Here is a 23,271-nt window from a genome sequence, read left to right on the forward strand (position 1 = left end):
TTGCTTGGCATATTGTTTCTACCACTGACTCCCCTCATCTGCTCTTTCTATGTCCTGGATTTTTATAACAGTTAAAGGGGAACTATCGTGAAAATGAAAATTTTATATAAACTTCATCTGAAATAAGAAGTTTTCTAAATATAATCAATTAAAAATGATGTACCGTTTCTGAAATAACCAAGTATATCTTCACTCTCCCTCTCTCAGCATTGATTTTTCTTCATTCTCTCTTCATGCAGGAGTTGGGTGTCAGATATTCATTGACAGTAAAGCTGGCCACAGACGCAAAGATCCGATTGTACGAATCAATATACAATCGGACTTTCCCATCTCCCGACCTGCCACTAACCATTCTGATCAAAGTCTTACCATTCCGACCAAATAAAGTAGTTAAAGAACAGATCAGCCGATGTTCTGCCCCTGACAGCAATCGTACGATAGACAAAGCTAGTCACAGTCTCCCACTGAAAATCGTACGATCGGCAGCCGACAGAAATTTTCTAACCTGTCCGATCAACCAAACGTCCAATCTCCGCCGGACGAAAAATGCCGGGACTCTCCACACATGGTCCGAAAATCGTACGAATCAAGATGAGATCTTTGCGTCTGTGGCCAGCTTTAGATCCAAAATATTGTATAGGGCGACTCCCTTTGCCTAGAAGATGAATTAGAGCTCACTCTATTCAAATCACCAGACATCATGTCTCTCTACATGCAGGATTTGTGCAAAAGGCAGTTATTTTGTTAAATTTTGTTTGTACCGGAATCAGTTATTTGAGTGAGCTCTAATACATCTGCTAGGAAAGGGAGCCCCCCTATAAGATATATTGAATCTAACTGTCAATGACTATCTGACACCCAACTCCTGCATGAAGAGAGAATGAAGAGAAACAGAAGTTGAGAGAGAGAGAAAGGGATAGTGAAGATAAACTTGATTATTTCAGAAACAATGCAGATTATTTAATTAATTGCGTTTAGAAAGTTTCTAATTTCAGTATGAGAAAGCTTATATTAAATTTTCATTTTCGCGATAGTTACCTTTTAATGATCAAGGACCCTCTTGAGGAGGCCATTGTTGTCTCCTTGAAATATCTACACCAGATCTATAGTACAGTTTGTTTCCTTGCCTCGCTTCTTATATATATTTAGCTGTTGCCTATATATACTACTACTACTCTTATATCATTTCTCTTTTCACATTGTTTGCAAATGTATGCATTTGCATGATATTTCCCCATTGCAGTGTGGCCTCCCATCGCCGTACGTTAGGTGACCTTATTTTATTTCTATTTTGTTTTAGGCTTTTCTGTGAATGCTTCTTCGGAGAGGCTGAACATGGGAGAGATTGAAACTGCGGAGGATTACTGATCATCGTGTAGGGGTTGGGGGAACCCCGCCCCTACTTTCGGCTTCTTTGGGAGGGAGAAAGCCAAATTTTACTCCACCTATCCCCCAACACACACACTCTTAAGGTCTTGCCAATGTCATGACAGAGCAATCTCTTGCAGATGCCAAGGCATCTGGAGAGCTTCCTATCCCCTCATATTGCCACATTCTACCTGGGCAACTTGATGGGGTTGTTACCTCAGCAGATTAAAGAGTGCGTTAAGGGGAACTTACCCTCCTCCATCACAGAACTACTGGGTCTCGTTTCAGAGACTTGTACGGTCTGTTAATTTACCACCGTTATTAGGTGGAGAGAGGAGGCTTTTTGGTGGGACTTTGAACCTTCCCTTCACTGCCTTGGGGGTTTAGCTCTTTGGATTTAGTGACAGGGCATGTGTAGATTTCAGCTCTACCAATGCACACAGTGAATTGCTACTGGAGAACGTGTAGACATAAAGCTGATGGGATATGCATCCCATTTGTCACCCTCCTTACACTGTCCTGTCCACTTTCCAATTCCCCCCCACACCTTTTTATCAGCTTTATGATTCTTAAGAGACTTTGGAAAGTGTGGCAGGTGGGGGCAGCTGGAGACAACCACTCCTTTGGTTTGTACAGTTTGTTGCAACTATGTATATAGTTTTGGTGCTGTTTGATGGGTTATAGCAGATATTGCTCCCCACTGCTTTGTATATCTATTTATACATGATACAGAAAAGGTGTGGGTGGGAGGAAGCACACTAACGTTTACACGACTCCCACACCACTTCAAAAGTTCTGCCCCAGTTTGCAGTGACTTGGGGGTAGCCCAGGCCTGACCTCAATAAATTGCTGGTTGTATTGTATCACATATCTGATTTGGATGCCTTATTGCTTGGTGAGTGTTGAGAAGCATCACATGTCAGAAATACATGCCGTCAGTCTTCCTTTATCTTCTGAGAGATGCCATTGCATACGGACAATCAAGCTGACTTAAGGCCTGACCCTTGTCCACCAAAGCTTTGTTATAGCTGCTGAATTCTGTCAGTCAGTCTGCCTAGGCCATCCTGATCCAAGGGTCACCCAAATATTTTGTCTTTTTTTGTTGAGGAACTGAGTTATATGGGTTACTGTGCATGCAAATCTGATGAACTCAATGAAGACTACTATCTTCTGTTGCCTCCACCCAGGTGGATATAAGAAGATGCAGCTCAGGAGAACAAGCGTGCAACAGTCATAATAGATAAATATGGATTTTTTGTTTTGTTTTACTTTATATTATAGGTTAATTTCATCAAAATGCTCCTAGAGACTTAACTATATTAAAACCTAATTTATTTTACTCCTTACTATCACTGAAAGGTTATTTCTTTTTCCCTTTCTGGATTCGATGTGTTCTGTGAGCTAAGTGGCACTCATCCCAACAGCTTGGCAAAGGAAGCCCATCAAATCTCCAGTATTCTGCATTAAAGGGGTATCCATTTGTGAAAAAGTGAATGCAAAGGCCAGCATTCCTCGGGCTTCCTTCCCATACAATGTGGGATGTGCTATAATGACATTCCTTCCTAGAGTCTGCTTTAAAGGAGAATTCAACCCCTCCACCCTCTATAATCCCCCTCAGAGGTGTTAACACCTGTAAATGCCCCTAATCCTGTTATTACCCATTGTTGCAGAGTCAGCGGGGCTCACGTGCGCCATCTTCCGGCGCTTCGGTAATCTTCGGGTATTCTTCTTTCCCTTCGGCAATATTCGTCACTTTTGGCGCATGCGCAGTTATCACGAAGCAGAAAACTGCTCCAACTGCGCATGCACCGATGCGGCTCTTACTTCCTGAAGATTACCGAAGCTCTGACTCTGACCGAAGCACCTGTGAGCTCCGCGGTGTAATGACAGGATATGGAGCATTTACAGGTGTTTACACCTGTGCGGAGTGGAGCAGGGAGGGGGGACTATGGAGGGTAGGGGGTATGGACTTTTATTAGTTGTTCAATTTCATTAGTTATTAAATTCCCCTTTAAAGGAACACTTTAGTGTAAAAATAAAAACTGTGTAAATAGGCTGTGCTCAATAAAAAATGTTTCTAAAATAGTTAGTTAGCCAAAAATGTAATGTATAAAGGCTGGAGTGACCGGATGTCTAACATAATAGCCAGAGCTACATGAGACATAACTATTTAGTGAGTTTGCAATTGATCCTCAGCATGTAGCTCAGATACAAGAGCAACACTTATGACCCATGTGCCCCCCCTCAAATCACTGATTGGTTACTGCCTGGTAAACAATCAGTGGAAACCAAGAAAGCTGAAAAGCAGGAAGTAGTGTTCTGGCTATTATGTTACACATCCAGTCACTCCAGCCTTTATACATTACATTTTTGGCTAACTAACTATATTAGAAACATTTTTTATTTTGCACAGCCTATCCATTTACCCAGTTTTTATTTTTACACTGAACTGTTCCTTTAAAGATCAGCCTTTAAACTCCAAGCTCAGGCAGGAATTACTTTGTCAGGGTTGGGAGAGACAAAGAAACCTGTGTGTCAATAAACTGCTGTAGAGCAAAACACTTTTGACTGTCAGCCTATGCTGTCTTCTCCACTGACTATGCTTGGGCAAGACTTCTCAAACTTAAGTTCATTTAAACATGGAGGAAAAATTTTTATAGTCTTGAGAATGGTCCTTGTGCTTACATACTTGTCTAATTAATGAACAGCGTTTGCTTTTAACTCTATGATGACTCTCCTTATAAATGCTGTTCTTTGCCAAAGTCAATTCATTTAGGGATGCAATAAATCCAGGGTTCGGTCTGGGCCCCTACTGCAGGACTCCATTGGGTGGAACACTTAGTCACATGACATCCCTAATGTTGTTTGGCTGAGTTTGTTTTTATTAGAAATACGGTTTGTGCGGAAGAGACCATTTAAGTCCCTGGGGAGAAAGAAGTTGGCCCAGGTCGTTTGATGGTTTGTAATGAATTGATAAAACTGACAATGCACAGTAATTAAACAGAGCACATGAAAAAATAAATATACAGCAGATTGATTATCCACAGTTAATGACACTTGGGGTTCATTGGGATTCAGCAACACTTCCGTGATTACTATGTTGCTTGGTTTGGGGGGATCCTTTACCTTGGTGAGCAGAGGTAAGTGCCATCATTTCATTTCAAACTAAAGGTTCTATGTATATACATAATGGGCCTGACTGCAGGGAATACAGACCCTCAAAAGCGCAGTATATACAGTCCGAAACCCACAGGCACAGGGTTCTGTACCATAAATCCTTTGCAGGAGGATAAACTGTATAATAACCATCACTGCTTGTGTTTGCAAAAGCCATGGCTCCTCCAGAGCGTGATACCAACAGTGATTAAAGTATCTTTATAGGGCCAAGACATTGGAGACCCGTTTAGGCTACGTGAGAAGGTAAGTCCTTTTTTTTTTTTGAAGTAGGATTTTTAAGAAGGAATTTGGATGGGTGGTTCATGTTCTTGACGTGACATAGAGGTGGGAGGGCTATGAAAGAAGTGCGAGGTGTCTGGGCTGTGTGTGTGCTTTTCTCTCTTGATCCTCAGCTAAACATTTCCATCCTTGCCAGACACAGACACCTTTGTTAACCCAGGAGCAGCGAGGTCCCTTTAGCTTTCACCTCTTCTTCCCTCTGCATCTTCTCATCGGTGTCGGCAAAGAAATGCCTTGCACGGGGACTTCATCGCTTCTGCTGCTGCTTGCCGGAGTCTTGCTTCCTGCAATGCTCTCAGGTAATGTCAGTGATTAAACGTGCAAGTATTGGGAAGTTATCAGAGTTGAGCCCAAGTAAGTGAAGTGGCAGTTGCACTTATTGGCTTGTGTGGCAACTTGTGGACATTACTTCTCCTTCCTTGTGATTACAATATGACTGGCTATCTTTATTACAACTTACCATTGGCATGCAATTGAAAAGGGAAGTAGACTACCTGTATGGTTTACTCTTCAAGGCACATTTATCAAGGGTCGAATTTCTCATTCCTGTGGGGTTTTTTTTTTTTAACTCTATTGAATTTGATTTTACTCGAAATTCGATAAGGGGGTTATTTATTAGAAAAAATGAAATATCTTAAACATGGACTAATTTTACCGACCCTAAAAACTCGAAATCGAATGCGATCAAACTCGAATAGAGTTTAGAAATCGAGAATGTTGGGAAGGCTACAAACATCCTCAAATTGGTCACTGGACTTTTCCCATTGACTTATGCATGACGGTGGCGAATATTCGAATTCTTAAAGGGCCAGAGTTTGATAAATCTCGATAATTGAATTCTAATTTTTTTTGTTTTAAAAAAAAAAAAAAAATTGGAATCGATTTTGGATGATTCACTAGTCGAATTTGACAGTTTAGACCATGAAAAAAATTAGAGAATTCAAATTTTCATTTCGACCCTTAATAAATCTGCCCCTAAAAGGAACAGTGACACCAAAAAAAGACATTTTTTTTTAAAGTAATGTAGTAAAATAATGTAGTATTGCACTGAATTGGTAAAACTGGTCGGTTTGCTCCAGAAACACTACTTTTAGTAAATTTAAACAAGCTGCTGTGTAGCCACGGGGGCAGCCATTCATGTTGGGGAAAAAAGCAGAAAAGGCACAGGATAAATGGCAGATAACAGGTAGTATACAATGGGATTCTTAAGAACTTGTCTATCTACAGTCTATTCTGTGCTTGAATGGCAACACAGCAGCTTGTTTATATAAACTATAGTAGTGTTTCTGTGAAGCAAATACACACGTTTTGTCAGTGTGGGGCAACACTACATTATATTGTCATTCCTTTAAAACACATTTTTTTGGTGTTACTGTTCCTTTAATGTCATTGTCTTTTACATGACACATTTGTGTACTGCAGAAGCTTCAATATTCAATGCATTTCCATGTCTTTGTCATGCACTAATGCAAAAATGATTCTAGGCACAAATAGATGAGCTTTTGGATCATTGAACTACATCTCCCAGGATGCCCAGCTAGTCCAACAGTTTTACAACATTGTGTTGATTGGGTTAGGATATATAGCAGTGCCAAAAAAGTTCTCTAAGTCTAGTTGTCTCCTGATGTTTGTATAGTCTAATACCACATGTATTTCATAAAGCCATAGTTTATGTGAGTATTTCTACTTTAGCCATTGGCATCGGAGCTTAATGGACTAATTACTGGCAGAGTTATTAATCAAGGCTGGAGGGATATTAATACTATATTAAAGTTTTTCAGACACAAACAGACGTGCACCTATTTGTTACCTCTTCTCAGTAAATAAGTTGATGTAACATTTGCGGCCGGATGCAGGGCAGGGTGTTCACATGACTCTGAGTGGACAAGATGTCCTTTGTGCAGGTAACAGGGCCGTCTTTCATGCTAACACTGGCCATTAGCCCACTGTGGCTACTACCCCTACTGTGGCGCCTGCCCAGTGGCCCTGTCCTATTCTCTTTAGATGACCGGCTCTGGCATAGGCATCAGTATTGTTAACCCTTTCTCTTCCAGCTTCTTCCTGGAAATCAAAACTGCATGCTGTGCATCTGTTTCATACACCCATTTATTCAGGAATATTTTAATATTCCTATCTCAATATGTCCTTGAATGAGGAATGATGGGAGCTGGAGGTTCATATCACTAATGAGATTGGACTTTGGGGTCTCATTTAGGGATGCACTGAATCAAAAATTCAGCCAGGATTCAGCCTTTTTCAACAGGATTCGGCCGAATCATTCTGCCTGGCTGAATCCTTATTTGCATATGCAAATTATGTTCAGGGAGGGAAATTGCGTGACTTTTTTTCACTAAACAAGGAAGTAAAAAATGTTTTCCCCTTTCCACCCTTTAATTTACATATGCAAATTCAGGTTCGGTATTCGCCGAATCTTTTGCGAAGGATTCGGGGGTTCTGCCGAATCCAAAATAGTGGATGTGGTGCATCGGTAGTCTCATTTGCCAGATGTTATAAAGGGGTGGTTCACCTTCAAGTTAATTTTTAGTATGTTAAAGAATGGCCCATTCTAAACAACTTTTCAATAGGCCTTCCTTATTTATTCTTTATAGTTTTTGAATGAATTGCCGCCGTCTTCTGACTCTCTCCAGCTTTCAAATGGGGGTCAATGGCCCCATTTAAACAACAAATGCTCTGAAAGGCTACAAATAAATTGTTACGGCTGCTTTTTATTGCTCATCTTTCTATTTGGGCCTCTCCTATTCATACCCCAGTCTCTCATTTAAATCCATGCATGGTTGCTAGGGTAACTTGGACCCTAGCAACCAAACTGCTGAAATTGCGAACTGGAGAGCTGCTGAATAAAAAGACAAATAACTCTAAAACCACAAATAATAAAAAAATTAAAACCAATGTCAAATTGTCTCAGAATATGACTCTTTAAATCATACTAAAAGTTTATTTAAAGGTGAACAAGCCATTTAAAAGGGTGACAACTGTCAATCTTTCTATTGTGCTGGAGTCCAGTAGTAGGGACGTTTGCTGTCTGTCGGCCGAACTACAACTCCCACTAGCTTTCCCAACTTATAACTGGGGAATGCTGGGAAATGTAGTTTCAGAAGGGCAAGGGTTATGAAGTGACTCTTGGCATGTAAAACAAAAGTGATGGGGAAGGGGGGAAGAAGCAAATGAAAAGTAGCTCTATCCTATTGTGGAGCCAGGCAGCAATTGCAGACCAGTGCCAGATCTCCCAGCGATGTGTGGAATGTGCAGATTTGTGTGTTCTACTCCCGCAGGAGCTGTGTGAAAAGAACCTTTCCACAAGCATGGATATGCCTCACATAGGCTGGATGCTTTTTCTTCCTATGAAAGATTTAATCTGCGTTTCCTCCCTGTAATACTGGTCTTTGTGCAATTCTCTAGCACCACCACTGGTGAGATCAGTGCAATCCTTGCAGTATGTCTTACTGTTCAGCTATAAGAATAAGGTATGGGACCCATTATCCAGAAACCCATTATCCCAGAAGGCCATCTTCCATACACTCCATTTTTAATCAAATCTGATTTTTGAAAAATGTCTTTCTTCTCTCTGTAATAATGAAACAGTAGCTTGTGCTTGATGGGAAGTAAGCTGCATGAATCCATACAGGTAGCAAAACAATCTTATTGGTTTTATTTATAGTTTAAATGTTTTTTAGCAGACTTTAAGGTATGAAGATCCTAGTTACAAAAAGGCCCCTTATCCAGAAAAGCTCAGGTCCTGAGCACTCATAATAGAGGTATGGGACCTGTTATCCAAAGTGCGGAGACGCTGCGATTCATGAGGAAACTCCAGGCGACTTCGGAAAACGAAGCTCTGAGTGCCAGGCCGGCGGCGATTTTCATTGTAGCCAGCTGGAAGGCAGTTTGGGGAGATTAGTCGCCCCAAAGAAGAGATTTGTCACTTATCTCCCCGAATCTGCTCGTGTGTCTCTGCCCCAAAAGGGAAAACGGAACTGCAACGAGTGTGGACCCTAGTGCAATGTTTTTAAATCTGCCACCTATATGTTATTTCATTATGTTCCCAAGCTTCTGTGTGGTTACATGTGGTGTTCCCCTTTCAGTTCACTTTTAGTATGGTTTACAAAGTTCTATTCTGAGACAATTTGCAGATGTTGTTTCCGTTATTTCGTTTTGCTCTACAGTTCCCTAGTTTGGAATTCAAGCAGCTGTCTGGTTGCTAGGGTCGGGTTTACCTTAGCAACAAGGCAGTGGTTTATGAGATACTAGAATATGGCAGGAGTGGGACTGAATAGAAAATAAACATAATGATAAAGTTTTAGCCTCAAAGCAGAAGTTTTTTGGCTGACAGTCACTGAACCCCATTGGAAAGATGACACAGAGGAAGGCAAATCATTCTAAAACTATTTTTGAAAAATGAAGACCAATTGCAAAGTTGCTAGGAATAGGACATTCTATATCATACTACAGTTAACTTACAGGTGAACAATCCTTTAATTAATATATATATATATAGCTATAAGGTATTCCACATAAGGGGTATTTCAGTCATTTTGGGTCTATTAAATGGTCATTTAAACATGAATGAAATTCAATAGGATTGTTTTGCCTCCAATAAGTATTAATTATATATGTTACTACGGGTATGGGACCTGTTATCCAAAATGCTCGGGACCTGGTGTTTTCCAGATAATGGGTCTATCCGTAATTTGGATCTTCTTACCTTAAGAATACTGGAAAATCATTTAAACATTAGCAAATGGTTTTGCCTCCAATAAGGATTAATGGGGTTGTTCACCTTTGAGATAACGTTTAGTATGACATAGAGAGTGATATTGTGAGACAGTTTGCAATTTGTTTTCGTTTTTTATTATTATGTTTTGCAACAGTGAAAGGAAGTGTCATTATCTGCCTTACTGCAACTGGTACAATACACACTAACACTTTATTTCCCTTATCTCCCCACATTTTAGTTGAAGGGGTCACTCTTGGCTTTTTTTTTTTTTTTTGTCCCTTTCCTCTTGGTTTGTTTCCACCAATTTTACCTTTTTGTATGTTAAGTTCTGGGATCTTTTTATTAGCCTTGTGCTCTCATATGGGGATGGGATCCTATACACCCATGTTAAGCGACTCCTGTGGAACTAGTTTGGTCTGTAGCTTGAACTCCTTGAACCACCCTGGCTTCAACCTCCAGTTGTGATTAAATTAACAGTAACATCAAAAAATACGTGTTTTAAAGTAATGAAAATATAATGAACTGTAGTTCTGCCCTGGTAAAACTAGGGTGTTTGCTACAGAAACACTACTATAGTTTATACAAACAAGCTGCTGTGTAGCTATGGGGGGCAACCATTCAGAGCTGAATTAAGAGAAAAGGCACAGGATACACAGCAGATAACAGATAAGTTCTGTAGTATACATTTCTCAACTTATCTGTTATCTACTGCGTATCCTGTGCTTCAATGGCTGCCCCCATTGCTACACAGCAGCTTGTTTATATAAACGATAGTAGTGTTTCTGAAGCAAAAATATCAGTTTTACTAGTGCAACACAACACTACATTTATATTGCCATTCCTTTAAAACACTTTCATTTTTAGATGTTAATGTTCCTTTAAAGGTTTAGCCAAGAGTTGGTTAATATGGGGGTGTAGAATTCCATCTATTGATGAACTGAATCAGCACAAGGCGGGTAAAATGGTGTCCGAGGTCAAAGCAAATGGAAATAAAGCTGTGAGTGAATTGTAATCCTTTTAATTTAATTGTTCTCTATACATTTTACCATTTGCTTCTGTGACTAATACCAATTGTAAAGCAAGAAGAAGAAGCATAATAATCCATTAGTATTTGGCATTATGCAAACAGACCTCAAAACGGGTAAACTCTTTGTGCTAGCTCCAAAGAGAGAGAAAATCGCCTTATTGGCTGTACTAGAAGAATAAGGTACCAGTCACTTGAATTGTTGGGGCCATTACAATAAAGAAAAAAAAAATTCAGACCACAATTATGGGATCCATTATCTGGAAACCTGTTATCCAGAAAGTTCCTAATTACAGAAGGGCTATCTCCAACATACTCCATTTTAATCAAATCATTCACATTTTTAAAAAATGATTTCCTTTTTCTCTGTAATAATAATTATTCTATGAAATAATAATAATTATTCAAATCAATGCATGGTTGCTAGGGGAATTTGGACCCTAGTTAAAGAAAAAAAAAAATTCAGACCACAGTACTTGATCCTAACTAAGATATAATTAATGATTATTGGAGGCATAAAAAATCCACATTGGGTTTATTTAAAGGGATTGTGTCATGATTTTTATGGTGTCGTTTTTATTTCTAAATTACACTGGTTACACTGCAAATAATTCACTCTACAATATAAAATGTCATTCCTGAACAAGCAAGTGTATTTTTGTAGTTGTAATTTTGCTGCATCTCAGGTCATTTTGTCTGGTCATGTGATTTCAGAAAGAGCCAACACTTTAGGATGGAACTGCTTTCTGGCAGGCTGTTGTTTCATACAAAGTCGAGTGACAGGATTCAGGTATTAGCACTGGCCTAGCCACACGCCAGTCGTGAATCCAATGAATAAAAGAGAGACGATACTTTTTAATGGTAATCCCAAATTTATTCCATGGTGCTGGAGACACTTACACAAGATCAAACTTTTTGGGACCACATGGCCCTTCCTCGGTGATACTAAACCACAGAAAGTGAGCAGATTTATAGGCAAACAGTCAAGGACCCCTAGTGGTGGTAAATGCCAAAAGTCCATCAGAGGAAAAATAGTGTCCATTTTTTAAGTTTACAATATTGTTTCTCCAACTCTGAAGGAGTTGCAGTGGGACACGGATTTCTACTTTTGAGCTCTGCTCTTATATCTATCAGGAAGCCATTATCTGGTTACCTTCCCATTGTTCTGTTGTTAGGCTGCTGGGGGGGGGGAGTAGGGTTGCCACATTTTGATCCGGACAGCCCGGTATTTTGAAGGTCTGCCTTGGTCAAAACTTCCTGCCTGGTTTTCCAAATAAGGAAAACCAGCAGGATTCCCCATAATTGACACAACGATTGGCCGATTGCCGCATCATATGCCCACCCCTCTGCATCACAGCCACACCCCTATACATCACGGGCCCATCCCCACTGCATCACGCCCCACCCCCTGCCTGGTCTTTACTGTAGGAAAAGGTGGCAACCATATGGGAAAGGGACGGGATGAAATCACTCCATCTTACAGAACAGCAGTAAAGAGTGACTGAAGTCTATCAGAACACAAGTCACATGACTGGGGGCAGCTGGGAATCAGGCATTATGTCTAACCCCATGTTAGATTTCAAAATTAAATTTAAAAAAATCTGTTTGCTCTTTTGAAAAAATGGTTTCAGTGCAGGATTCTTCTGGAGCAGCACTATTAACTGATGTGTTTTGAAGAAGGTTTTCCCATGACAGCATAAATGTTCAAGTGTTTTTTTTAGTAGATTTAAGAATATCCTAATTACAGAAAGATCCCTTGTATGGAAAACCAGGGTTAGAAATACTGGGGTGCAGTGGTGTGATTCTGTTATAGAAAATGCGTCCGTAGGGGTGGTCCTGATTGCATGGCCTGCGCCCAGACATGGGAACTACTTGTTCCGTTACTGTGGAAAACCCTATGTCCCTAGCATTCTGGATAACAGGTCCTATACTTATACTATGAGTATCATGGATGTGAGTATCATGTGTATATACATGTGCCCCCAATACCCCTCACCTCATCGGCTTTATTCTATTTACTTTACATTTGCAGGAAGGCTGCAATTTCTCTTTTTCTATAGATTTGTTTGGTTTTCAAAATGTCAATATTTATCCTTTTAAGATTTCTTGGTTTTAATGATGTGGACATTTAAGGGTGCTTTCTGCAGGCCCGTGCGCCCCCCCTCACCTAACGCGTTTCGCTGATCCTATCAGCTTGGAATGCGTTAGGTGAGGGGGGAACGCATGGGCCTGCAGGAAGCACCACGAGGAGGTCTGAAAAAAGCCAGCAGGACTACCTTCTGGAGCTCTGCAGTTACCAAAATTGGACAAAATTGCGATTGCCCCAGGGGGAAAAAAATTTGAGTATTTTTTATGATTAAAATAGTATTACACTATTTTTGGATTCTATCTTTGTCTTGGAGCCTGCAGAAAGTGTGAGGCCTGAGGGAGATTACCACGTGGATTCACTACATGCGATATACCACAGTAGTGGTTTGTAAGTAGGCATTTCAGCTAACCGGTTTAGGTAGATATAGCTCCCATTAAAGGAATAGTAACATCAAAAAATGAAAATGTTTTAAAGTAATAAAAATATAATTCAGTGTTGCTCAGCACTGGTAAAACTGGTGTGTTTGCTTCAGAAACACTACTATTGTTTATATAAATAAGCTGCTGTGTAGCAATGGGGGCAGCCATTCAAAGGAGAAAAGGCTCAGGTTACACAGCAGATAACATATAAGCACTGTAGAACATAATGTTATCTGTTATCCACTATTTAACCTGTGCCATATAGCCTTTTTTCAATTTTTACCATTGCTACACAGCAGCTTGTTTATATGAACTATAGTAGTGTTTCTGAAGCAACCAACGCAGGGCAACAGTACATGATATTTTCATTACTTTAAAACACTTTCATTTTTTGGTGTTACTGATCCTTTAAGATCACTCTGCCTTGTTAGCTGTCCTCTTTAATACCCTTCTAGCCACACCTTATTAGAACTTTTGGGAGCTTTTTTTTGCCATCTAGTGGCCAAACATGATAATTACCCAAAATAACTTTTCTGAAACTTTAACTTTCACCCACCTACACACTGAGAGGCACAGCATCACAGATCCGATCACAAACGGGATGAATTTGGGTGCAGAAAGGTGAGATTATGCATTTTTACTCCAAAATCCACTCTGTGCCTACAGACACCACCTGTGTGACGTGGTCCTAAGGATTTGTTTGTGATTAATATGGTGCTATATTTAGTGCTAAGAATTCCCAAAACCCCGTAGATGTTGCAATAAAATACAGGGGAACTCCACTGCTCTTAATATTGCTGTTGTGTTGGTCCCACATTGAAGGCTGCTCATGGGGAGCTTTGGGGTTATTTCCTATTTGCTCTCCTATAGTTACATAGTTAAATCGGGTTGAAAAAAGACAAAGTCCATCAAGTTCAACCCCTCCATCCATACCTTCACATAAATTATATATACCCCTATCTATATACTCCAGCAAACCCAGCTTGATAGCTAGAGAGGCAGTATATTCTTATTTTCAACATGAATTCCATAAAAAGGGATTGTGCTGAAAATATATTTTGCCTTATGTTGTAAAGGAGAACTAAAGTCTGTGTAATACCTTGCTCCCCCCCCCCAAACTGCACTATAGGGTCCAATTCAAGGCACAGCATATCCCCTTTTCCAACATTGGTTCTATGAATAAAACCAATAGTGAATATACTTTTTTATACTCTATTATTTTAATTAGCAAATATCTATGGTTTTATTTCTTGCTCTAAACAGGGCAAAATCTGAAAATATAGTCACAATTAGTGATGAGTGAATCTACGAAAAATTCACTCCAAATGCATTAAAGTCATTGGGCTTTTCCTTGCGGCAAATTTTTTGTCGCAGCGACTTTTTTATCCAAATTCATTAAAATGAATAGACTATTTTTCTTACCATGACTTTTTTTTGTCTCTATGACAATTTTGTCTTGGCGACTTTTGAAGGCTGATGCCCACAAGGTTTTTTTTCCTGGTGTCCCGCCAGCCTTGTCTGACACTGGGCAAAACTCCTTTAAACACTCATGTTTGCTGTACCTTATTCTGAAAAGCAGGGAACCACAGCAAGGTTAGTGGGTGTCATATTGTATTGCTTCCGTTCTCGTCTCTGAGATTGCATCAGACATGCACAGTTGAAGCCGTGTCTGGATTGGCTGGAGTTGGACTACAAAGTCTTAAAGAAGAACTAAACTCTAAAAATGAATATGGCTAAAAATACCATTTTTTATATACTGAACTTATTGCACCAGCCTAAAGTTTCAGCTTGTCAATAGCAGCAATGATCCAGGACTTCAAACTTGTCACAGGGGGTCACCATCTTGGAAAGTGTCTGTGACACTCACATGCTCAGTGGGCTCTGAGCAGCTGTTGAGAAGCTAAGCTTAACGGTTGTCACTAATTATCCAGCAGAAAATGAGGTTGGTCTGTAATATAAGATGATGCTACAGCATACCTCCCAACATGTTGGAAACAGAAAGAGAGACAACAAGATTTGCCGAGAGTATTGCGGTAAAAATCGTTTTGACCACGCCCATTTTTGTGACCACACCCCCTAATTATCATGCCCATTTTACAAAATTTGGCAGGTTATGAAAGTTTGAACACATTTCTTGTTTTTATGTGATATTACAGTTTTGCTAATGAAGGTGAATTGCGCATAAAGTTGTGTAAGTTCTTATATTATCTAAAACTGTTACAAAAGTATGTTAAGTATGTATTCTGGGCTCTCTGCCAAGAGCCAATTAAGTTAGAAGCTTTGTATCTTTTTCTGGCTGTTCAGTGTAGCAGATCAAAGAGAAACTCGGGAAATATCAGTACATATCCGGGACTGCAGGTTGAGCTGTCAAAAGCGGGACTGTCCCGCTCCAAACAGGATGGTTGGGAGGTATGCTGCAGGGCTGATGGTCTCATCTAGGGGTTCCCTAGTGGTGGGGTTTGGGATAGGGGACGGCAGGCTTTGGAGGGGGGCACAGGTTTAACATAGGCTTTAATTCTCTTTTAATTAAGACATGGGGTAAGTCCTTGCCAAGGGGTTTCTGTGACTTTCCAATGTCAGATATCAGCTGCCCGCATGCCACTGAGGGAATATTATTCCAGCTCTGAATTTTTTAAAACCTACAGTAATTCATTTTTAAGGCTAATGATACATGGGCTGCTGTTTTGTTCTGGAGCATGTTCACAGATTGTGATGCTGAAACCGTGTTTGATTCCATGTCCATCAGTTCATACAAATACAGGGTGTGGAAGGCCATGGACTGGCTTTTCATTAGCCTAAATGGTAACATGAGAGCAGGTCTGATAAATACCCAGCATTGTGGATTATCATCTTTCTTTTCAATTATGTTTATTGGCATTATTAATAAACAAGAAGAGTAAGAGCAGGACATTTTGCTCATCAAGACATTTGTAGATTTTGCAATAAAAGTAATAGTACAGAACAATTCATTTAGAGTGGATTATCATCATCCTAATACCATGGTGTTAAATGGCAGTCACACAATACAACTCTTGCACCAAACTGCCCGTTGATTCTGCACATAGGTAAGTGCTCCTTTCTAACAGCCAAATGGACAGTGACTATAAGAGCATCTGCCTCCTGTGCTTTGTGGAGTGCAGACTATACATAGAAAGAGAATATAGATTTTTCTCTGCAATTATCTTTTAAAGCAAATGATCAGCTGTCACAAGCCATCCGCCCTGCTGAGATCTGGAGGTGTTGAATAAAATAGAGTTTTACATAACAATAGCAATTTTATCTGTGACTTTGAGTGAATCATGTTTCATTTTTCTCTGCCTCTTCCCTTACCCAACTGCAGTCTGCGTTCTGCCCCAATGCTTTCTTCTCTTTCACACTGACACCTCACTGGCCCCATAGAGTCGTTATGGGAAGGGTAACTCATACTACTCGCAGGGCTGCACTTACCCTTAAACTGCCCTCATAGTCTTGTCAGATAGCTTTCATTCTCTTCCATAACCCATTAGATAGCTTTCATTCTCTTCCATAACCCATTAGATAGCTTTCATTCTCTTCCATGACCCATTAGATAGCTTTCATTCTCTTCCATGACCCATTAGATAGCTTTCATTCTCTTCCATAACCCATTAGATAGCTTTCATTCTCTTCCGTAACCCATTAGATAGCTTTCGTTCTCTTCCGTAACCCATTAGATAGCTTTCGTTCTCTTCTATAACCCATTAGATAGCTTTCATTCTCTTCCGTAACCCATAAGATAGCTTTCATTCTCTTCCGTAACCCATCAGATAGCTTTCATTCTCTTCCGTAACCCATTAGATAGCTTTCATTCTCTTCCGTAACCCATTAGATGGCTTTCATTCTCTTCCGTAACCCATTAAAGGAACACTAACACCAAAAAAATGAAAGTGTTATAAAGGAGTAACAATAAAATGTACTGTTGCCGTGAACTGGAAAAACTGGTGTGTTAACTTCATAAACACAACTATAGTTTATATAAACAAACTGCTGTGTAGCCATACACAGATTGAGCAGCACAAAATAAAGACAACACATACAATGTGCAGATGAGAGCAGATCATCGTATATAAATCAGAGGAGAAAAGATTTGTGTCTCATTAGTCTAATTGTCTGGTTCCAGCAGGAGCAATTTGCAATGCATTAGCGTTTCAGCAGCAAGAATCACTAATAAACAATTTGTCTCTAAGAGCACAAGAGAAACATTAGAACCCAACTGAAAAATAAAAAAGAAGCTCCACTACCAGTTACAGGCATTTCCCCCATTATAGGAAGCACAACTGGAAATGGTATTCAAATGAGACTGATTTATTTAAAATCTGCAAATAAACAAAAACTCTTGAAAGAAAAACTCTGTCATCCTGGCTGCGTAGATAGAGCCCCAATTGGATGAGACATGATCAAATAATAATGTACAGCAGCGACCCTTTACTACAATCATTGTATTCTATATATCTTCTCTGTTACCCGCTATGCGAATTGGCCCTTAATCTCAAGAAAGATTTATTTAAATTGTATCAGGTCTTCTTTAAGAAATGTAATTGAAAGAAAATAAAATCAGAGCCATAGTAATATATATTATATTTAATTGTGTATGTAACCCACTTCTTTTTGTCCCTTTAGCAAATTATTGAGAATGATGAGCAGGAGAGATGGGTTTATTTCTGAGTGTAAGCTCTTTATCTCAAGGACTTCCTATGGTCTGACTATCTCCATGCTTATTCTTCATTCATTTGCTCACTTCCAGTACTTCCACTTGATGGGGATCATGAGATTGGTTCCGGTTGAGTAACCCACAGCAGTCAATCATCAGTTAGCTTGTACTACAGTAGTTAAAGTAATATATGCAATTGCCTGATTAGTGGATATGAAGTACTAGATTTTGTCAAGCATTGTTAATACTTAACCCCTATAGCATTTAGTAGGGTTAGTAAAAAAATGGGTTTTTGTCAAGTCAAGAGCTTCCTGGATGTGCTGCCCAAGCTGCCTGAGAAGGGATCCATGTTTATGTGCATCTACACTACTGCTTTGCAAGATCAACCCCTGATGTATTGGGTTTGTTTTCAGCAGGGTATCCTCAAGCTGCAGCCCCCACTCACTGGTTTGAACCTCCGGAGCTACCGTCAGGTGTAGAACCCATAGACACCACACCATCAGTCCGCCTTTTCGACGTAACCGGCATTCCCTCTGATGCTTCTGAACCAGATCCCACACATGAAGACCCTCTGGGAAACGATGATGGTAGGTGCCATATTTACAGCTCACTGACATAGGTGCCATTGTAGCCATGAGCAAGCAGTTCAATGAAGAGGATGTTCTAATTTAACTCGTATGATAACACTGGGCAGTGCTAGTTTAACAGAGCACATTCAATCTACTTGAGCTGGAGGGGAAAGTGACAATAAATCATCACTGTTCTCCCAGAGTGAGTCACATATTGGGGTGGTGTGGAGTTAATTTTTATATTTTTATTTTGTACCCCGCATTGCAGATTCTGGCAGCGGACTTCACCGCATCCATCTTCCGGGTCCTCTGTAAGTTTACTGGGAGATTGGTAATTTCCGTCAATTTCGGTGCATGCGCAGTTGTCGAAAACCAGCAAATTGCTCCAACTGAGCGTGCGCCGACATACCAATCTCCCAGTCAGCTTACCGAGGACGTGGAAGATGGATGCTGTGAAGTCCACTGCCAGAATCTGCAACGAGGGGTAAGTATAAAGTGTGGGGCATTTCCCCTGGGGGGAGGAGGGAGGGAGGTCTACATGGGGTGGGGGGGTATGGGTTTTTTTCTACAGGGTTTCCTTCTCCTTTAAGAACCTCTCAAGAACGGGTGATAAGTGTTGAGTGATTCTGGGCACTTTGGCATGACCTTATTGCCTGGAATCACCCTGTGACCTTACCATTTGTCAAGGGACAAAGTGTTTGAGCAGAGACACATGCTGCTATGTCGGGAGATTAGTAGCCTCAGCGGCATCACTTCTTCTTCGGGCGACTAATCTCAAACTGCCTTCCCGCCGGCTACTCGGATCGATTCAACTTTCCAAAGTCGCCCGAATTTTCCTTGTGAGCCAATTTCGGAAAACGAAGCATTCGAGTGCCATCCCGCTGGCGATTTACATTCTAGCCTGCAGGAAGGCAGTTTGAGATTAGTCGCCCGAAGAAGAAGTGATGGGCGACTAATCTCCCAAAATAGCAACGTGTGTCTCTTCCCTTAACAAACATAAGTGAATCTGAAACACATTGTGCATATATATCGCTATTTGCATTTTGATATGATGCCTTTCTGCTCTGCACCAACCATTCCTGGTGTCAGAAAGCAATGTTTTGCTTCCAACGGGTTACACTGGATGTTGGTTTCTTTGCCTAAGGCTTCTGGCGTTTCCTCTAACAGTACCCAATGCTCCTCTCAACCTGTGATCACTCCAGATCCTGCAGAATAGAGTCACTGCTCTTTGTGCATCAATAAGTTCTTGTTATTCAGAAACATTTGGATTACTGACTAGCGGAGATGAGGGTTTTTTCTGCCGCTTCTCTCCATGTAAGGACTGCAGCAGACAAAATGCCCATGTGCCTGGAGCATTACTCGGCACCTCTACTTTTCTAATGTTTTCTAATGACCTTCCTTAAAGGTCAAGCCTTTGGTCAGGGCCCCCCTTAGCTCAGATTTGAGTACAGATATAGGAAAATATAAGTATCAATCTAAGACCACAAATACATAGTCACCCCAAATCTCACCCTAGCTTCCTTCAAGCTGGGCTTTCAGGTGTATTTAGGAAAGAACAGGACTGTTCCCTCTTGTTCTCAACTGGCTGGGGGGCAACCCTACCCAACCCCTCAATTGTCATCACCGGGAACTTTTTGCTTACTTCTGTTGCTCCCCAACTCTTTTTACATTTGTAAATGTGGCTCACGAATAAAAAAGGCTGGGGATCCCTGCTCTAGATCAACATGAAGAGAGTCGTTATCATTACACTTAATAGGCCTTTGTCTTTCTTCAAACTAATTTAGTACGTTGCCAGGTAGACACGTTTGAGAAGAGGCCTCGTATACTGCACTTATGTTGCCTATGGCACACTGTTATTTTCTAGCATTACAGGAAGGCAAAATGCTAATGTCAACACTTCGCCATGAAAATGACAACCATAGACTCTGATGGGTGAAAAACTTTGTTGCGCAATTTTGTTGTCCATAGACGACAATGCATTTTGGCTTATTTCGCGAATTTTCTGCAAAGCAAAAGGGATCAGATTCGCCAATTGAACAGGAATCCCCACTATGTGCCAGATTCTGTGCAATGACAGTTAGTTAAAAGAACCTGGCACTTAGTGGCAATTCCCAACCTCTTTGAGCTCCTAGGTTTTTGTACCCCTTCCTTGAAGAAAGAAAACTGCAATGTGATCAAACACTAGCCCTTACGGGGGTAATTTACCTTTAAGTTAACTTTAAGGGGCTGATTCACTAAGCTCGAGTGAAGGATTCGAAGTAAAAATATTTCGAAGTATTTTTGGGTACTTCGACCATCGAATTGGTTAAATTCGTTCGAAGTCGAACGAAATCGAACGAATCGAACGAAAAATCGTTCGACTATTCGACCATTCGATAGTCGAAGTACTTCCCCTTTAAAAAAAACTTCGACCCCCTACTTCGGCAGCTAAAAGCTACCGAAGTCAATGTTAGCCTATGGGGAAGGTCCCCATAGGCTTGCCTGTGATTTTTTGATCGAAGGATTTTCCTTCGATCGTTGGATTAAAATCCTTCGAATCGTTCGATTCGAAGGATTTAATCGTTCGATCGAACGGAAAATCCTTCGATCGATCGATCGCAGGATCAGCGCTAAATCCTTCGACTTCGATATTCGAAGTCGAAGGATTTCAATCCGAGGGTCGAATTTCGAAGTATTTTTAACTTCGAAATTCGACCCTTAGTGAATCGGCCCCTAAGTATGTGATAGAAGGATTAATTCCAAGCAACTTTTTAGTCGGTCCTTATATTTTCTTTTTTATAGTTTTGAGTTTATGAATTATTTGCCCTCATCTTCTGACTCTTTTCAGCTTTCAAATGGGGGACCCCATCTAAAAAACAAATATCTATAAGGCTAAAAATGTATAGTTATTACTAATTTGTATTGCTCAGCTTCCTTTTAATTTCCTTTGCAGGTTCTCTGGGTCCGGGGGCCGTTGCTGCAATAGTCCTGGCTGCACTACTGGGCACCTCTGTCCTCATTGCTCTCATCGTCATCACTTTTAGGAAGTTCTCTGCACCTTAAAACAATAAAGCAAGTCTATGTCTATATATATATATATATATATATATATATATATATATATACTGTATACAACCAGTGTGGGATCATTGATGGCCCAGGTGCAAAGGCAAGACGACAAAATGAGCAGATACTGCAGATGGAGCCCTGTTTTACTGCCTTTATAAATAAAGCATTGTTTTCGAGGGAGGGATTCACGTCCTGGGGACCCAGAAGACATCATTGCTTAAGAGCGACGCCTGACGTTATTCACATGCATTATTTAATTCGTAACATGTCTGAACATAAAAATGTATATCAAACTTTGCTTAGAAAGATAAAACATCTTTACAATCTGTCAACATTTATTTGGATTCACGTCATTCCCATAAATAAAGATTGTGTTCTTAAGACCTAATTGTTTTATTCCAGGCCCCTAGTGGGTGTGGGTGGAAAGGCTGGCGTCACCCCTAACATGACTCCAAACAAGTGACCCCACCTGCAAAATGTTTGCTTACTTCAATGTTCACAGACAAATACTGTAAATCTTCTCCACCAATCAAATCTTTTTTTTTTCACAGCTGATGGCATTAAACACTACACATACTGTTCATTTGCCCTCCCTATAGATATATATGTGTCTCTCCATTCACTGTACACTCTGCTGATACACTGTCATTCACACAGTGGGCTGTAGAGGGCGTCCTTGCTATTCCTGTACATCAGTAACACAATGCTGGATGTATATAATGTACATATATTTCTAGAGAATATTTGCGTTGTGCTGCAGAACACATGTCCTGGGCATGCTGCCCCTGGGGGCTTGTCTCTTAGCTGGGGTGAGGGTCACTGCCGCGTTTTGCTTCCCATCTTCCGCCGGTCTTTGTTCTGGCTGCCATCCTCTGATTTGTGCACCCGAAAGCATTCCTTGAGGTTCTGCGTCCGAATATTGGGGTTCAGTATATCTTCGACAACTGTGTGGGGAAACCAGCCTTTCTCCTGGTCATGCAAACGCTCCCCAAAAACCCAACCTGAATGTCATGGAAGAAAATGCAATCCCTTTAATACTTTTATTGCATGGTTTTAGTGAAAATGGTTAATTGCACTTATCTTAGTAAAAGTCACAAACTATTCACCAGTGTTACTACTAATGCCAAAATCAGCTGCATGTGCCTGCTACCAAGATTACACCATGGTTCCAGGTGTAGGCAGGAGAAAAGCTAATGTTCCCGTAGGGGCTGAGTTAATATTCTTATATAATATGCAGGCAGATTTCTGATGGCACTAGCCTTACAGCAGCCTCTCTGACATTTTCTACACTGCCAAGCCCGGGCCTGAGCCCATAACAACAATTCTTTCTTACATCACTTCCCCCCCCAAAGGCCCCAACCCAAAAGCCTTCTCAAGGGGTATCGGTAACACATAGGGTGGGATATGCCAACATCACCCCCATTTATAGGATAGGAACCCTGACAGAAACCACATAAAAAATTAACCTTTTATGGAGTTTTCCCCCATCCATTAAAGATATTTTAACCCAATTAAAAGGTACTTTATTTATTCCAGTGCACTAGGATACAACCTAACGCGTGTAAAGGCAAAAAAAAAAAAATCCCATTTTTACTTTCTTTAATGAAAAAGAAACACATCGCCAATATACTTTAATTAAAAAATGTGTACCGTTTTTATAAGAAACCTGACTGTATGCAGTGAAATTCTCCCTTCATTTACTGCTGTGGAGAGGAATTGTCAGATGGTCCCTAACTGCTGAGCAGGGAAACAATCATACTTATGAACAGCAGGGGGAGCCCCCGCCTTACTTCCCAGCCATGCAGAACTCAAGCAGCTTTGTTTATGATGATCCCTAAGCAGCCCAGACCACACTGAGCATGTGCACAGTCTTAGTCTTGCAAAGATGTTTAAAGGG

At 40.5% G+C, this 23,271-nt stretch overlaps 3 protein-coding genes across 6 annotated transcripts in view; 2 read left to right on the top strand and 1 right to left on the bottom strand.

Annotated features, from left to right (window-relative positions):
• Positions 1-2,231, top strand: part of gigyf2.S (GRB10 interacting GYF protein 2 S homeolog) — a 79,498-nt gene extending 77,267 nt beyond the window's left edge. Inside the window, 1 exon segment of the mRNA NM_001095176.1 lies at positions 1,301-2,231. Within this exon segment, the coding sequence (NP_001088645.1) occupies positions 1,301-1,368 (68 nt within the window). The 3' untranslated portion in view covers positions 1,369-2,231.
• A 1,524-nt stretch (positions 2,232-3,755) lies between these two features.
• On the top strand, positions 3,756-21,757 carry snorc.S (secondary ossification center associated regulator of chondrocyte maturation S homeolog). 3 transcript variants are annotated; one of them, XM_018265841.2, is made up of 4 exons: positions 3,756-4,788; positions 4,961-5,123; positions 18,171-18,344; positions 21,259-21,757. In XM_018265841.2, the coding sequence occupies exons 2-4, from the start codon at positions 5,054-5,056 to the stop codon at positions 21,366-21,368; spliced, it is 354 nt and encodes a 117-aa protein (XP_018121330.1). In that variant the 5' UTR covers positions 3,756-4,788; positions 4,961-5,053; the 3' UTR covers positions 21,369-21,757. The 3 variants fall into 3 exon arrangements, with proteins under 3 accessions (XP_018121330.1, XP_018121331.1, XP_041420918.1); XM_018265842.2 differs by lacking the exon at positions 3,756-4,788 and having other exon boundaries at positions 4,832-5,123; positions 18,174-18,344; XM_041564984.1 differs by lacking the exon at positions 3,756-4,788 and having other exon boundaries at positions 4,833-5,123.
• The window catches only part of ngef.S (neuronal guanine nucleotide exchange factor S homeolog), a 73,809-nt gene continuing 72,229 nt past the window's right edge, over positions 21,692-23,271 (bottom strand). For both annotated transcript variants that reach the window (XM_018265843.2, XM_041564983.1), the window contains one exon: positions 21,692-22,375. In XM_018265843.2, the coding sequence (XP_018121332.1) occupies positions 22,191-22,375 (185 nt within the window). In that variant the 3' untranslated portion in view covers positions 21,692-22,190. The remainder of the gene's footprint in view (positions 22,376-23,271) is intronic.

The sequence above is a fragment of the Xenopus laevis genome, chromosome 5S (assembly GCF_017654675.1).
Source record: "Xenopus laevis strain J_2021 chromosome 5S, Xenopus_laevis_v10.1, whole genome shotgun sequence".
NCBI classification, from domain to species: domain Eukaryota; kingdom Metazoa; phylum Chordata; class Amphibia; order Anura; family Pipidae; genus Xenopus; species Xenopus laevis.

Bases quoted from the DNA above. Each gene is read 5' to 3' on its own strand.
- snorc.S (XM_018265841.2), top strand. From the start codon at position 5,054: ATGCCTTGCACGGGGACTTCATCGCTTCTGCTGCTGCTTGCCGGAGTC. The intron at 5,124-18,170 runs GTAATGTCAGTG...GTTTGTTTTCAG, and splicing joins GCTTCCTGCAATGCTCTCAG to CAGGGTATCCTCAAGCTGCA. The intron at 18,345-21,258 runs GTAGGTGCCATA...TTTCCTTTGCAG, and splicing joins CCCTCTGGGAAACGATGATG to GTTCTCTGGGTCCGGGGGCC.